At 41.7% G+C, this 17,613-nt stretch overlaps 1 protein-coding gene across 2 annotated transcripts in view; it reads right to left on the bottom strand.

Annotated features, from left to right (window-relative positions):
- Positions 1 to 17,613, bottom strand: part of LOC147701928 (myosin-1-like) — a 253,534-nt gene that overhangs the window by 221,893 nt on the left and 14,028 nt on the right. For both annotated transcript variants that reach the window (XM_086930553.1, XM_086930554.1), the window contains 2 exons: positions 1,223 to 1,438; positions 993 to 1,136 (listed from right to left, as the gene is read on the bottom strand). In XM_086930553.1, the coding sequence (XP_086786679.1) occupies positions 993 to 1,136; positions 1,223 to 1,426 (348 nt within the window). In that variant the 5' untranslated portion in view covers positions 1,427 to 1,438. The remainder of the gene's footprint in view (positions 1 to 992; positions 1,137 to 1,222; positions 1,439 to 17,613) is intronic.

Below are 17,613 nucleotides of genomic sequence, written 5' to 3'. Positions count from 1 at the left end.
AACTCTTGACTCCATGAACTCGCCAAACTTCGCACCATTACTGGAACTGACGCCTCACCGCTGACGCAACCAATTTCTACTATCCTGGATTCGACACGTTGCCTCCTCGCGGACACGATGCCTTGCCTCCCCCTTGGTAGTCAGGGAGCCTGCCTTGACCTTGGCCCCGACGCCTAGCCTCTCCTCACCTCCCCGACACCAGGCATTGTTAGAGACTTTGTAATCTTAAGGTACTGTTTGTTTGGGGGTCTGCGTGACTCCGTGCCTGATGCCTTGCACCTCGTGGCCGATGCTATTCTTTGGATTTATTGCTGTCATGCCGTCGTAATAGCCCAAGGTGGAGCTATTTGTTTTCAACAAGCTTTATTTGGGAAATAACTGTTTTTGAGTGCTATTTTACCACATGTACGTTGAATTTTCGTTGTTTTGGTCCTGTTGAGTTTAGATAAAGATACTTTACACATTTCCTTTGGGATAAGTGTGTCTTCTTGTGGCAAGATACCAAGGTGGAGAACAGGGGTTATCAAAAGTGAGTAGCTCCTTTACCCTGACACGAAGCAAGGATGCAAGTATCCCTATTTGGACAAAGGTACATACGTCTGCCAACTAGAGACTCCCAGTTCTAACAGTCTCCTTTATGTGTGTGTTGATACTTTATTTAGCAGGTTAGTTATTTCATGTGCTCTCATATACTGTACTACGACAAGAGAGAGCAGTGTGCTAGGTAAGCGAGGGAGATATTTAGGCTTTTCTAAAAATGATTTTTCCACAGCTTGTTTGCAAACATGTGACTAAAGGACGTGTGGTCTACATGGCTGCCGCATACGAACGTTGATGAATTATTCGTTGATTAGGTAGGAGAAGGGACAATTTTTCAACTGAAGAGAATACACATCAATTTTACAAAAAATAGTACGCTGGTAAAGTGATTGAAATCTGGCTCTTGGCCAGGTGCCGAAGCGCAAGTGTGGCTTTCGCCTCATTAAACTTACATAGATCATCCAGGAAGCGTAGCGTTCCTTCAGGTTGTAGAGGACAGCAGGCTCGTTCAGGTGCGTCAACATGACCATGTCTTCAACTTTGTCGAACTTCGGAGGGTTCATGGCGAAGATATCCTCATCAGTAACCGTTATAACCTTGAAAAGTAAAGAACATTTTGTAAGTTATCTTTGCGAAATGTGATATTCTTTCTCCTATGACGAAGAATATGTTTCCCACTTACTTTCCCACTTTCGGTTTTCACTGTGACTTTCTTTCCTTCTCTGATCTCAATAACGCCAGGAGCGTATAGATGTTCGTCTTCGGAGACGTAGCAGAATGTTTTAGCGTCGAATGGTTGGTTCTGAGCTTCATGGCGCTCTCTTTCCGTTTTCCGTAAATACGGAGCTGCCTCTCCAAAGATAATCATTTCTCTGTCTCCACTCATGATTGCTATTGGCTGAAAAAGCGAAAACAATATATAGTATCAGCAAATCGACTCGCATGTAAATCTTCTTCAGTTACCGATAGTACAATGTCAAATATACTTCCATGGACGCTATACCGAGTAATTCGGAATTTAGTTTTTGTATTTTTTGGCAGTCATTTGTGTTTGCTTTCGGGAGGTGGTTTGAGGAGAACTTTCTCTAAAATATATTTTACGTGTTATAATTTGTATTGTTTGTACGTTGTATCATCCTTATTAATATTCAACAATTTCTACAAAGTAATGTATGTAATTTAATAATGTGTAACTTTATCCTTGCCTAAAAGGGATAAGTCTGTCATGGTCACTGCAGATTTAGCTGCACTGGGTAACATAGGCACAATTCTACTTCCTGATTGGTAAACGTGCTTCTGTATTAGCAAGGACCTGCTGTCACTTTTGACCAAAAATAGCAACAGATGGTGTATGCTGAAGGTTATGGACGTATGGCATTTACGAATCCATACTTTTGGGTTTCAAAATATGAAAAAAGCTTAAATGTCCCTATGAACGTTGGAGCATATTATCAAGGGGGTTTATCTCCGCTTTTTTGGCTTTAAAACCCAAGAAAGCGGAGATAACATTATCTCCCTATTACCTAGCTGTAGCTAACACTAGTTAGAGACAGCTAGTAGGAGATAGCGACCATCTTGGGCCCAACTTTGCATGTCAGTGATATTTATCACTAATGACATGCAAAGTGGGCGTGCCAAGATGTTAGCGACTGGAAACAGTCGCTAACATCGCTATCTCCTATTACCAACTTTTGGAGATATTCGCGCTAAGCGCGAATATCTCCAAAAGCTAACACCTGCTCTGAGCAGTTCTTAGCCATGTTATCCAATGGGAGGTGGATAACATGGCTAAGAGCATTGGCTCGGTAATGCATGAATATCGCTGACATTTCAGCGATATTCATGCATTGCAGCCGATTTTTAAGGGATCAAAATCGCCGCAGCTTAGCGGTAAATTTTTGTCTCTAACCAAGCAATAGCGATAATTATCGCTATTGCTTTGTAATATGCCCCATATTTTTTTCTTATTCTGAAGACATATTCGCTCCAATTGCTTTCCATGCAAAATACTCTTACGTCCTTGTATTTCCAGGGCGATTGTCTAAAAAAGATAGGCGTCGGTGAGCAGGTGCAGAATCATAGGCAGAGCCCTCTGGAGATGGGGCTATTTTTGGCAAACAGAAAAATGGGGAGTGGCCAGCCCACTTTCAGTGCAAATCATGTACTTATAATATGATAATTCCCTATTGCTTGTTGTTTTGGGGGGCACTGGCAGGCCCCTTTAATATGCATACAACGTGACATGACAGGATATGGCATCACAATTAGTGCCATCAATTGACTATTAGTCCTCTGTCATTTTGAAGAGACTTTACAAGAAGCAACTTTTCTTGTGCTGATATTAATAAAAAAGTCAAAGCTTAAATAATAACCCTAATAGAGTAGAATCATATATTTTACAGTTCTATGAAGTGCAAATACATTATATTAGTCACATTGGATGGAATGTTTGGTGTAGGTCTCACCAAAATCTATATATTTGATCAAATATTAACAAACTGTTTCCAGATTAGTGCATTATTTATGCATGTTTGCAGTATTTACATAGTGAAAGCCAAGCGAAAAGGCAGTGGAAAGCTCTATAGGGTCAAAACCAGAGTCAAACTTGGCCGCAGGGCACTAGAGCGTTTTACATGAGCAATGGATTACATTACTGGGTCATATTATTTTAGGTTCCAGGTAGTGAATATGTGATTTGCTCATAATCAGAGGATGTTGAGACGATGCTGGGACTCCAAACTCGTTCCCTAGCTGCAAAAAAGCAGCTTTGGCCATTAGTCCACATCTCTCCCTTCAGACCACATCTCCCCACCACCCACCCCTTGCTCTTTAAACAAGTACGTATCACCTGTTCCTAAATTGTAGATGGGTTGGGGATGCCTGCATGGATATCGGGATATGGTTGCTTATCCTTGGCGCATAGACCAGGAGGGCCTTTGACCTCGATTTGTGTACTTTTTTACACCTCTTCATGTTTGTTCTAACAGTGTCTGTGCTGCAGATGTGCAGAGAACCTCCGTAGATTGTGAACGCGTCATCCAAATAGGCAGGGCTGCCAGTCCTAAAGGCTTTGCAGGTGGAACAGCTGGTTTTGGAGGGTGTGAGGGCTACCAAAGAGAGTCTGTAAAGTTCCATCAGGGTGGTGAGATGTGGTCATATTTCTTAAGGCTCTAATGAGATGTGCTGCAGCATGTAGGATGCACTTAAGAAGAGCCAGTGTGGAATATAATGCCAAGATTGTTTTTCAGACACTCGTGCAAGATAAGGTATGCGGTGCAGAAAATATTTGAGCAAGAAAGATATGAAAGTTAAAAAAAACTGTTTGACGTCTTATAAAGGCATCACTCAAGTCACTGTAAAATACCAGAATCTACAGAATACGTTATGTAGGCTAAAAGGGTTTAATGACATGTTCACTGAGCTATTGTTACAAGATCTCCATCAATGCCTTTTGCAGCCTTTAAACGTTCTGATACTAATTATTAGAATACACTTAGGTGGTTCCAGATTGCAGTTCATTTTTTAAGTTAGCATGATGCTGATTCAATTACCAATGGTCCAGCTACCACGCTGACCGGACGGGACCCTAACACCCGTTTTCCGCGATCCCATTGAGAATTTACAGAAGAATATTGTTCTGCGAGTATTGAAACTCTTGTCTTTGGGATTCAGACAATATGGAAACAGTTGCATTATACACTGCATTTGTGTAAATAGCCTTGAGAAAGCCCCGGCGCAAATCGCCAATAGGGGGCGAAACACGTGTCGGCTGTCCATGTTTCACAACACAACAATAAAGATGAACTTGAACATTGAAGTAGTCTTGTCCTCTATTTGAAAATCTGAAGGAACGGATATTCATCCAAATAAGTACAATTCTGACCTTTCACGGTATAAAGACATTGGTGTAGAGGCTATGATATAAATACAAGAGTAGAATATATCAGCATAGCTGCCACCTATCAATTTAAAATCAGGTAAGCCAAAAAAAGCTACTTCTCTGAATCTCCCAAGCTTTGACACCTTCAAAATAATAATTATATATTATATCAGGACCACAATCTCTTTTGGGTTCTACAGCTACCATAAAATACTCCCCCCCCCCAAAAAAAAACCTATATATATATATATATATATATATATATATATATATATATATATATATATATATATATATATATATATATCCAAGAACACCTCCTTCACATGAAAGAAAGTAGAGACCACAGCAGGGGATGAACAAGGAAGCCATTTATTCACAAGAAATGACGGGCGAATGCATTTCGGCGTGGGTTTGCCTTCTTCAGCGCCTGAGTATTCAGGATGCTGTCCTTTGCTCTGAAGAGCGTCCTGCCACCCATTTGAAAGTTCAAACAAGCTCCGCCCCCAATGATGTTAGCACACCTGTTGCCTGTCCTTAGATTTTCAATGGACTGCAAGACCCAGAATCCCCTGTAAGGATCCCAGGTAAGTTGCGCCAGGGGAAATTTTACCGCGTGGTTTGCGCTCGATGCAGGACACTGCGCAAAGTGAAAGCCAATTTTCCTGCTTGTTTTTCTTGTGCCTGTAGCCTCCTCGGGTCCCCACCTGCTCCAACCTCACTGTAAGGGAATCCGATCAACGGGGACAAGAAGACAGTGATTGCCGCCCTGTATGAGGCGAAATTCCTCACAACCGCAGCTTCTCCCCCAACAACGAGGTGGACCCAGGCTGTCCGATAACTCGGAAATCAAAAACTGTCAACCTATGGTTTTTTCAGTGAATATATACATATATATATATATAAATACACACACACACACACACTATATATATATGTGTGTGTGTGTGTGTATTTATATATATATATATATATATATATATATATATATATATATATATATATATTCACTGAAAAAACCATAGGTTTCAGGGGTGTTATAGTTAGCTTGACATTTCACTCATACAAAACCATTGAAATTACTCTTTTATAGTTAGTTGTACTAACTGTAACTCACGCGCCCGCAATCCACTGGTGATGTCACATATTACAACATTCATGACATGGTCAGTAACATCACTTATGACATCACTGATGACATAAATGACATCACTGATGACATCATCCATGTGACAATCAGATACACCTCATCATACACTAGTATAACCTTTCATCACTCACTGAAAAATACAGAGTATCAAATTTGAATCCAATGACACACCAATACAAGTATCTAAAAACCTACTCAGTGATTTCTAGATCTACACACACATCTAATCAATTACCTATAGATTCACTGATACAAGCGGAAGTGAATGTCTGCCAACACTTCTATTTTAAATAGTTCGCAACTAATCAACATTAAGCTCTGGAAGCTCCTCCTTAGAACACGTCAGACAATCAGATGTCCCTCCTACTCCGCGCCCATAGATTGAGTCTATAGCTACGACTAACGGTACCTATGGAAAACTTTTACAACTCCAGCACAGTAACTGTTTCGATTAGCAACATTCTGTGGTGACCTTCTAACCTCTGTGCTCACGTAAGTGCTCCATGAACTGTTACTATGGTAACAGGCAATAGGGATGGGGGTAGGGTGGAAAGGTACTGGCTGTACAGAAACCGTTATATTTACCCAGGATCCTCTACATGACAGAAAGGAAAGCAAAGTAACACAGAACACTGTGTAGCAGATTTACAAGCCCCTTGCGCCACTTTCGCGTCACTTTTCCCATCTTAAAAGTGATGCAATAGTAACGCAAGGAACTTGTAAATCTGACCCTATTCACATTACGAGCAAAATAAGTACGCAACTCTTTCAATTCTTTATTGATCACAATTAGACAGTGTTGCTTCACGATTCACAATGCACTTAAATAAATATTTCATGCCTATTTAAATGAGAGACGGGATTATTAACATTACAAAACTTAGGGGACCACCACCCCATGGGGCTTTCTGTATTGTGGAAAAGAGGCTGCGTGGCCCCCGCCTTGAGCCCTCGAGGTCCCTGGGGATCGTAACCCCTGCAGGTCCGGCTCCTGCAGTGTAATGAAGTGCCCACCCCCGGGTCACTGCTGTTTGCTATGAGAGGGCGGGAGTCTCGCGGCTCCCGTCCTCCCATAGCAATCTTGGTTTGTATTTTGAAAGAGAGACCGGGGGGGGGGGTAGCAGTCCCTGGGGCTAGGGGGTCTCTCTGGGCCCCCCATACATTTTTTGAATTTGCCCCCCGGGATTTGGCCCCCCCGGGGGCTGATTATAAAAGAAGCCATGTTGGGAAACACCTGCCGGGTTCTTTTAAAAAAATACAATTTTAAGCCCTGAGGTCCTCTAAACAGATCTAGAGGATCAGGATATTTCTACCCGGCCCCCTTTCTACGTTTTGCACACTTGTTCCACTAACTTCTTCAGCCTCGCTTCTAAAGACGCACAAAATGGCTGCCAACAGCCACTGGTTTTGAATGTTGACAACCACTTGACAGCCAATTAGCATTCAGCGCGCGATCGGAAGGGTGTACTTATGGTGCGGCCAAGGTGCGCTCGCAGTCCGTGGATCCACCGCGCCTATAGATATATATCTAACTGTAATTTTCTCAGGAACTACTGAGCACATTGACACTGTTTAAGAAAAAGGCACAAGTGTGAACTGAGGACTATATCTCTCCCAAATTTGGCGTAATTCTGTTTGGCAGTTCGGGCTGTAGCTGTGGCTAAAGGTCCTATGAGAAATTGCATGGGGAAAACACGTTTTTTCTTGGCCCCCACTTCTCGAATCACCCCCAAACTTTCAGGAAAGGAGCGAAACCGAGCTGGCCATTAGTTTTGAAAATTTCTCAAAGATTCATCAACCAGCGCCAAAGTTATTCTAAATAGAATGTTGCGGATTTCCTATGGAAAAAAGGTCCTAACTATAACTACCTACTGGCGACCGCCAGTAGGTAATGTGTGTGTGTATATATAATATATATATATATATATATATGTGTGTGTGTGTGTGTATATATGTATATCTGTGGTTGTGTGTGTATTACCTTACTGGCAGTCATCAGTTGGTAGTTATAGTTAGGACCTAGTTTCCAGAGAAAAAGTATTTTTGTTTTGCTAATAAAATTGGCAACGTTTGATGAATCGTCAGGACATTTTTAACTTTAGTTTGCGGGTCACTTCAGCTGCCGTCTGTAAGGTTTTGGGTTGAACCGTCAAGAGGGGGCAATAGGGGTTTTAGACACAACTACAATCTGAACCGGTGAATGCAATGACCCCAAATTTGGCACAAAGCTAGATCTTGTATATATATAGTCAATAACCCTTCCCCTTCAGAAATATTATTGAGCACAGGCGGGTTCAAAGGAGTTCTTGATTTTTAATCCAACTGGCATGACGCATTTCGGCATAACTGCCTTCTTCAAATGCCTATGTTACAAATGTTGTCAGTGCTCACATTTTAAATGTAGAATGTCATTTTGTGATTGGTGGAGACACTCTGGCAGGCACAGAGGGATGTTCCGATCTCAGCATTCCAAGTCCGTTCCAGCAGGCGCTCTATGGTAAGCATCTGATCCTCAGTGGGTGGCGCTTGCTGTTGCCCTTCATGTACCCAAATGTCACTGTAGGCGGAGTTTGAAAGATTGCCTGGCCTCTCATCCAGCTGCTAATGCCCCATCAGATGTCGCACCAGAACACACTTCTAAAGAAGTAATTTCCAACATACTTCTTAAGTAGTACTTTCCAATATATATTATATAGATATATATTTGCACAACAAAAATTCCCCAGATGCAGGACCGCACTCCGCAGACAGGTAAAGTGACAACATTTTATTGAAGAGGCAAGCAGCTTCCCCTCCCCGCATTCAGTTCCTGACCTGACACGTTTCAAAGCGTTGGGTGCTTCTCATCAGAGTCAGTGTTCGCTGACACATTAACGGCTTTCCACACCTCCCCTGAATATTTCCTTAATTTATGGCTTCCGGTTCGCCCACATGATTGCAAATAATTGTCAGTGTATGCTGGGAGATGTAGTCTTTTCCCGCCCAATTATACCCTCCAGTGGGTTTGTCAGTTTACATGAATTTGAGAGCAATATTTTTCAGTCCTCCAGTGGGCTCCAGGAGAGAACTTCACTTGCCTTAATTATTTCACTGCTGCGTCCATCAAGAAGTGACAGGTTCACTTCTCTCGGTTTGTGTTGATTTACGGTGGTGCGCCATCCCCGCGGCCTGGCAGCGCCGCGATTCTATTTGCACAACAAAAATTCCCCATTTGCAGGACCGCACTCCGCAGACAGGTAAAGTGACACCTTTTTATTGAAGAGGCAAGCGGCTTCCCCTCCCCGCATTCAGTTCCTGGCCTGACGCGTTTCGAAGCGTTGGGTGCTTCTCATCAGAGGCAGTGTTCGCTGACACATTAACGGCTTTCCACACCTCCCCTGTATATTTCCTTAATTTACAGCTTCCGGTGTGCCCACGTGATTGCAAATAATTGTCAGTGTATGCAGGGAGATGTAGTCTTTTCCCGCCCATTTAAACCCTCCTGTGGGTTTAAATGCAATACATTAAATATGACGCATCAGGAATGTCGCAAGGAGTGCGCACTGAGAAGTGACGCATCGCTGCTTTCACGCAGCGATGCGTCATTTCACATAAATGAGGCCCCTAGTGTCTAAGATACTGTAAAATGTGTGCATCTGTGTGTTTTGCGCCCACTAAAAAAGGTACGAAAGTCACGGTTACCGGAGTGGTCGCAACTCTTGGTGGAATCGCGAAAACAAGAAGTAGAGTTTTAACAGTTTTGTAAAAAACGTATTAGATAAATATGTGTATAAATGTTTTTAAAGCAATGATGTGTTTAGTAATTTGTCTATTGCAATATTTAGAATACATTTTTAAAGTTACAAATGTTTAATGTGGTGGTGGTCGTTGAATGTCTGCTTTTGGTATGCAATTTCGCAACATAATTGCGATCATTGCGACATCTTCATGGATTGAATTTTTTTTTTTTTAATGTTGACAAGAAAATAAACGAAGTTTTTGCCTCTTGGGTGGCTCTGATTTAAAAAAATGTCTTTATTGTATTTTTCAGTATGTGAAATAAATTTGCTGATCACAAATTCACCATAGTAAATGCGACAATGTTGTGCTAACTTAAAAAATTCTTTGATATAAAGCCAGTTATTAATGTACTTTCTGATAAACACATACCAATTCAAAAAAGGAGTGATATATAATATAAATATAATATCCAATTATAGACAGAAAATACATAAATCTTAGAGGCTCACGTAAGAGAAATGTACATCACAATTAAGAAATAGAATTTAAAAAAACCTTAGAAATTCACTGAAAAAAACAAATGTTAGAGGGATGTTACAGTTAGGAATTAGCATTAAAAAAACTTTAGAAATTCACTGTAAAAAAAAAAAAGGTTACAGGGATATTATAGTTAAGAAATAGATTTCAAAAACCTTAGAATTCACAGAAAAAAACAAAGGTTACAGGGACATTATAGTTAGGTTGACATTTCACCAGTAGAAAAACCAGAGACATTTATCAGTTATAGTTAGCTGAGCTAACTATAACTTGTGCCCCCGCAATGTTCTGCTTATGTCTTCACATTTTACATCACTCATGACATGGTTAGTGACATCACTCATGACATCACTCATAACGTCACTGTAACCTTTGTTTTTTTCAGTGAATATATATAGATATATTAAGGTCAAAGTAACTCTAAAGTTTGGGGAATTTTTTAGTGACAACGTTAATGTTTTGAACTAAATAAAAGCACAAAAATCCACCAGTTACAGGTAGCAGACCTAACTATAGCTTGCGCCCCGCAATGCACTGCTTAGGACCTCACATATGACATCACTAATGACATGGTCCATGACATCATTTATGTCATCACTGATAACATCTCAAATGACCTCTCTGATGACATCATCCAATGAGTGTGCTGATTTGCTTTATAGTTTACATAGTGGCAGATCACTACTATGTTGCTTTTCTACCTAATTTTGTACAGCCTGCATCCAGCTAATCGGTGTAAGTGTTTATAAAATGCATGTGCTCCTAATGCACCATGGCTGTGTCGAGTTATTGAACACATTATAAATCTTTGCATTGAAGAGTAAATCTATGTGAAGGTGACACTTGACTTGAATTTATTATGTTCCACACAAGTTATTTGGGACTGCAGAAAATGTTTCCAGGTCAAAGATTCTACATACTACAAACTAAGAATTGTAAGCAGTCATGAGTTATTTGACAGAATCGTCTCGGCATGACAGTTTCTACTTAACATAGAAGAGTGTGTACTAACCTATGTACATTGTGTTTGTTTTTCTCCAGAAGATGGGATAGCTGTAAAGTTTTCACCACAGTATGAAGGCTTCAGGTAATATGAAATTTAGCACCTTCAGATCTTGGTTATTTTAAGCGAATAGTCACTCTTTGGACAAGTTTTTCATAGAGTGTGCACTGTGTTTAGTAGATACACTGTAATGCTCTGTGGTGTATTTCTCGTGAGAGTTTCACTGTTTGCAAGCAGTATGGTACAGAGTAAACTCTCTCCATAGAGTAAACACAGTTATCAGTACCCCCTTTTTTTTTTACTCATATCCACTTCATTTCTCCATGTAGGTACAGTGACTGTCAGGGATTTGATACAGGTAATATCACAAGTTTGTTTTACCTATGGGGGGTTGCATGTATAATAGCACTAAAGACGCTTCATATTATTCGGAGCCATTTTGCTCAGACGTTCATAATTCTAACAATATACCCTTTTAAAGAGCAATGTGTACGAAAGAAGCTTGGATGATGTCATCAATTATGTAATTTGAGATGTCATCAGTGATGTCATAAATAACTATCTATATCCAGGGTACTGGAATTATGTGATTTTAACAAAAAATAATTAATTTCTAGCTTAAACAGTTCAAAAGTTACTAAAATTGCAGCGACATGTGTTGCTGCTCACTGGAAGACCCTTTGCAAAGCTGGACTTGTCACCTCTCTGTTGCTTATTGCTATATGTGGGTGGTAAACTGGTACTGATGAGATGAAACCAATGCTCAGACATTATTAATAAGTGTAGAAATGTTTGTTTATGTTTATGTTTACAGATTTATAGAGCGCATGGCTGCCCGTAGGCGTCCCAGCGCTACAATATAATGAATAATACAAAATAATGAAGTAATACAGTTATAAAATGTGCTCGATTTATGCAGCATCATTTAGTCTTCTTCTGCTGCATAATTCCAGTGGCCCTGACTATAATGTTACTTTATCCTTTGTTTTTTTCAGTGAATTTTAAAGGTTTTCAAAAAAAAGCAGATCATTTTATTACACCTAATTATAATATTCCATGAACCTTTGTTGAATTTCTTGTTTTTTTATGAAAGTAATATTTAATTTAACTACGATAAGTAAATCCAATACCCCACTGTGCATGGCCATAGGCTGGTTTCAGGGCTTTGCCTAGGCCCAGGCCCTGCGGAAAACTCCTTCCCAGGCCCATTTTAGCCACTGGGACTTAATCCCCCAGGGCCGGTGTGATTTTCAAGAGAATGGGGGTGTATGGTCCCCCTGCCCAGGCCAATTCTGGCACTAAGGACCCCATCCCTCCATGCCGTCATTCTTTTTAGAGGGAGGGGTCAAGCGGCCCACCTCCCCGGGCTGATTTTGGCCCGGTGGACCCCATCCTTAGGGGTTTAGCATTCTTTTTAGGGGGAGGGGTGTAGAGTCTTGCAATACTTTATTACCTAACACTTTTGGCTCCTAACCGACGCTGTAGAGTTGTGGCGTAGATGTCAGAGCACAATGCCATGAGAACTTGTTTTAGAATGTTGAGGCCACAGTTACATGCAGCAGAATAAAGACGTGTAATACTAGACTCCGTGTGTGACATAGTCACTGGTGGGTACACAGGCTGGCAACACGCTACAAGGGGGGTAAATGCCCACTTCCCTGGGCCAATTTTGGCCCTGAGGACCCTATTCTCTGGGGCCCGATGCTCTTTTCACAGGATAGGCATGTGGTGTCCCTCCCTGGGCCGATTTTGACCCTAGGGACCCCATCACCCAAGGCCTGGCATATTTTTTTAGGGTGACGGGGCACACACTCCCCAGGCCTATTTCAGCCAAAGGGAACCCATCAGCAAAGGCCAGATGCCATTTGCAAGGGGAGAGAGGCACGTGGCCACACTTTCCGGGGCTATCACGGCCCCAGGGATCCCATCCCCTAGGACCCAAACTTGTTAAAGGTGGGTGCCTTAGTGTCCACCCATGACACCCACCATACTTTTGTTGGGGGCCACAGGGGGTGCTTGAGGCAACCGCAACCCCAGGAGGCTCCCCACATATCACAGGAGCCAGCATTGCTCCCACCCGCAGGGAGCAGAGCAGCTTCAAATGCTGCTCCCTTTGGATGGGAGTAATATATTGATCTATTTCCCTGTTCAGTGTGGACAGGGAAACAGATCAAAAGTCTGCTGTCGGCGGGTGGGAGCATTTTTAAAGCACAACAGTTTCCTCTTCGACTAAAAATGAAGGATGACGATACCTTGTAAGGACTTGAGGTTTTATTGTTGACGTGCTATATCGAACACGTTTCGAGTGAAAATAGCTTTGTTCACCGATAAGGAGGCACCATGTTCTTTTAGTATTTACATAATGAAACTGTGACATGTGCAATATGAAGTGGAAACAGACTGTGTCTTCTCACTGAATACTATATATATATATTCATTCGCTATGAACAATTCTTCAATAAAGTGCTTCTTTGAATTCCCCTCATGGGTCACTACTCTTTTTCGGAGGAGTTTACTGCCATAAATTCATGCCAGCCAGACAGCCAGCACGCATTCCAGTGAACCCACACAGCACAAGAGGTCAGGACGGTCTGGCAGGCTCGGTCGAGCATTTCTACATTTGGATTGTGATTACAATCCCGTCCAGAGCTCAACACGATGCCCGGATGACACAGCGGTTTAGGAGGTACTCATACTTCCTTTTTGGGTGACCGGGTTTCCTGTGCCGACCCCCGTGAAAGGCTACAGGCAGAAGGGTTGCAGCGGGTAAATGCGGGGGACTTGAGGGGGCATTGGACTGTCGAATTGCCTCACCTCCCAACATGCTTAAACTCTGTGCCTGCTCTTGATGTCCACTCCGTTAGTGTCACCCCGTACAGTATCTCCTACCCTGTGATGCACCACATTGCGGCATTATGGGACACGCAGTCCGTGCCTACAGGACTACACAGGAGAGCCCAATCACATCAGGGGGCGGAGCAAGGTGTTCTTATCTTCATCGAGGCAGGTTTGCCTACGCCACAGTACGCGAAGCAGTTGGAGAGGAGCGCAGATGAAGGCAGACACGCCAAAATGCATTCGCTATGAACAATTCTGCAGTAAAGTGCTTCTTTGAATTCCCCTCTTGGGTCACTACTCTTTTTCGGAGGAGTTTACTGCTATATATATATATATATATATATATATATATATATATATATATATATATATATATATATATATATATATATATATATATATATATAGAATATATACGCACACATTGGTGAACAAGGCTGTATACAGCCGAAACATGTACAATGGAGGCTGACAAATAAAGCATTTTCTATCTGCACACGGCGGCGTCATCTTTCTAACAGAAGGAAAAGGAGAATACAGATATATATATATATATATATATATTGAAGTTCACAGTCCTGCAGCTCAACGAACACCAGCGCGAACACAGGTACAGACCACAACGAAGGGTGAAGGTTTGAAGAAGTGCTTTATTCCAAAATGGGCAGCAGCAAATATATATATACACACACACACATAGACAGTCCATTCTTGAAACGCCAAAGAGCCTCACGTCCAAACTGCATAGAACACAAGACACAGCACATCCAATTCGGTTCTTCGGGTTTATGCAACATTTTTATTCACATTTTTTAGGTCATAACACCAAGTGCAGCAGCGTGAGATAGCCTACACGTTTTGGCCATAGCCTTCCATAGGGCCATAGAGATATATGCACATATATATGTATATAAAATCTTTCTCAATTCTTCTTCAACAAGTTTAAACTAATATGAGAAAACATCTAGGCATAAAAATTCCTATACCTGATAACTATGCTATGACAACTTTCAATGCTCAATCTGTGATTACTTTTAATTCTTTGACATCAGTCTTGACTATACTGCTACAAACTGTCATCCAACTGCCTCATGCCCAGCTAAACTCATAAAACTACTTCTCCCTTTTCTCAAAACTCAATTGCAGGTTCTATTTCACAGGTCTTAGGGAGAAGTTATTTTCCCCATCACACAGAAAAATTTCACTGTGAAATCTGTTAAAAAAAAACTCTCTGGACTGATACCATCTCAACAACTTTTGCCTAATTTTCCTTTTATCATTTGTTGACATACTTTTGGAAAAACTGGTTTGTAAACAGCTCCAGCAATTTGTTGAAGACAATATTCTTTTGGATACCATCCAGGCAAAATCCCAGGCAGGACCCAGTACAGAACTGTTGATCCTATTGGTTTTAGATGATCTTCCACGCCTGTTCGATAATAAGGTTGTTAGGGCATTGCACTTTTATAGTGGTCAACAGCATTCTATACAATAAGTCACTCCATTCTGAAAAAACCCTAGAGGAATTTCTCTATGACTGTCAGCAGATCACTAAGTTGCCACCTGTTCATGCCACACCTAAGCAATTGTGTTTTTTCCAATCATCAATCCGATCCCACTTCTTTTTAATCCATTATCCTATAATACCTATGGGTAAGCATATATATGTGTGTGGATTACATTCAAATCATGTATAATCTGAGTGCAAATATGAACCTTGTCCAAGATGGAAAGATTTTGATCAATTGCTTTAAGGTAACACTATATTGGATATCTCCCAACTTCCAGAGAGATAAATACTACCAAAACCGAGGTGCTGCTGCTAAATGCCATATCTCCTTCCTGGCTCACAGTCTGTTGGCATTAGTTTGTACAGCCTCTTCCATCCCCACGTAAGTGCATTCGCAATCTGGGCATCTATCTCAACACCAATCTATCACTCAAAACAAAAGTGTCAAGTGTGTCTGGTATGTACTTTGGACAACTCAACAACTTGAAGAAAAATGTAATGCACATTGCTAGGATTTAGCACATACCAGTAGTCAAAGTCTTGATTCAATATGGGTTGGATCACACTAAAAGCGCTCATTTAGTCGTCATTGAGAGACACCTCTTTTGACTTCAACTCATGCAAAATGCTGCTGCTTGTCTCATATTTAGTATCTCAAGACATGGCAGGATATCACTACCATACACTGACTGCCGCTCGATCTAGAATTGCCCTAAAAGCCCTTATAAGTGTACATGCAATCTTAGTCCACCATATACTTGGTCATGGATGGGTGAAAATTATGGTTAGAAAATGGGTTAATAGGGTTCAGGGATGTGTGAAGTTTAGCGGTGGTGAGGAAGTTTTAGCAGTTAGGGATGGGTGGAATTTTGGGCGGTGAGGGGTTTGGGTTCAAAGATGAGTGGAAGTAAGGAGTGGTGAGAAGTTTTTTGGGTTTAGAGATGATTGGAGTTTAGAGGATGTGATGGTTTTTCAGGGTAAGGTATGGGTGGATTTAAGGGGTGGTGAGAGATTTTAGTGGTCATGAATGGTGGAGTTTAGGTTGGTGGGGGTTTTTACGATTCAGCGATGGGTGGAGTTGTGGGGTAAAAAGACGTTTTAAGGGATCATGGATGTGATATAAAATCACCCGATTTCATTGTTTTTCAGCCTCCGAGGAATAAGCTGAGAAAAAACATCATCCAATAATACAACCTGTGTTGCGACGCTCATGGAAGTCTACCCTTCCCTAGGCCTTGCAGTCCAGGGCAATTCCTAAGAGGCCCAGAGAAGGGGAGCCAGTGGCATGTCAATTGTAAGAGTGTGTGAAATTCTCATAATTTCCTTGCATGTAGTTGTGCAGTGTTTTGACAAATTATATGAAATTATGTGAAATGCAAACCTGTCATTTCATGCTATATTTTATAATGAAATGTATCCTTGATGCAATATTTTACAAAGAGACATTTGGTGCAAAAATAAAAAATAGTGCCAAAAACAAAAGCACAGCGAACAACAGCTATGTGCATTCTGTTTTTCCTATACATTTGCAGTAATTGTGTGTGAATGGTGCATAATTAAGTAAAGTGGTGTAATGGGAAGTATTAGAAATCTCACTCCACAAGTGTAACATGTAATTATGAGAAAATTACGCAAATTACGCTGGTGTAAATTAAATGTTGCCTAGACCTATTCCATTGTGCAATTGGCCCTGGTGCAAGGAAGGTAAATTGTTCCTCCACGACCCCCCGACAACTGACCGAATAGTAAAATAAATCCATAATTTAGTCCACTGGGACTATACCCCAAAGAGCCACAGTACCACTGCATTTGTTACACTATTGATAATTATAATTCTCAGAGGGCCTCTTCCCCTTGGGCCCTGTAGACATGGTCCAGTGCTGCTATGCCCAGGGGAGGAGTCTCCCTCCCTTATGCCTTGCAGCACTGGAGGGGAGGAGTCTCCCTCCCTTATGCCTTGCAGCACTGGACCATAGGTACAAGCTCTAGGGGCAGATGGGCCTTTCAGCTCTGGATCCCCACGGTTTCGGAGTACCATACCATGACTGCAGGGCCCCGGTGAAAGAGGCCTAGAGCATAGCATGTTTCCATTGCCCCTGATGCAAGCAAATCATGCTGGACAGTAAAACACCGTAATAATATGGGTGCAATTGGTCTCTAACATTCCTTAGCCCTGTTGCCACTGTACCTGTTGCACAATGGAGAGCCACACCCAAGAGAAAGACGTCCCATCACCTAGGTCTTGCACCCATGGTGCAGTGCTGAAAAGCCCACGGTTTGATGGTCCTTCTCCTGAGTACCCATCCATGGCTGCGAGGGCCAAGGGAAGGAGGGCCTCTCCAGGACCTGACAGTACTGGAACATGTCTGCGATACTGTGAAAGAGAGGCAAGTAGCATGGCAATGGTGCCATCGGCCATGGTGCAAAGTAAATGC

The sequence above is a fragment of the Lissotriton vulgaris genome, chromosome 7 (genome assembly GCF_964263255.1).
Source record: "Lissotriton vulgaris chromosome 7, aLisVul1.2, whole genome shotgun sequence".
Lineage (NCBI taxonomy): Eukaryota > Metazoa > Chordata > Amphibia > Caudata > Salamandridae > Lissotriton > Lissotriton vulgaris.
Note: the sequence above shows the minus strand (reverse complement) of the source record. Positions and strands in the feature narration are given on the sequence as shown.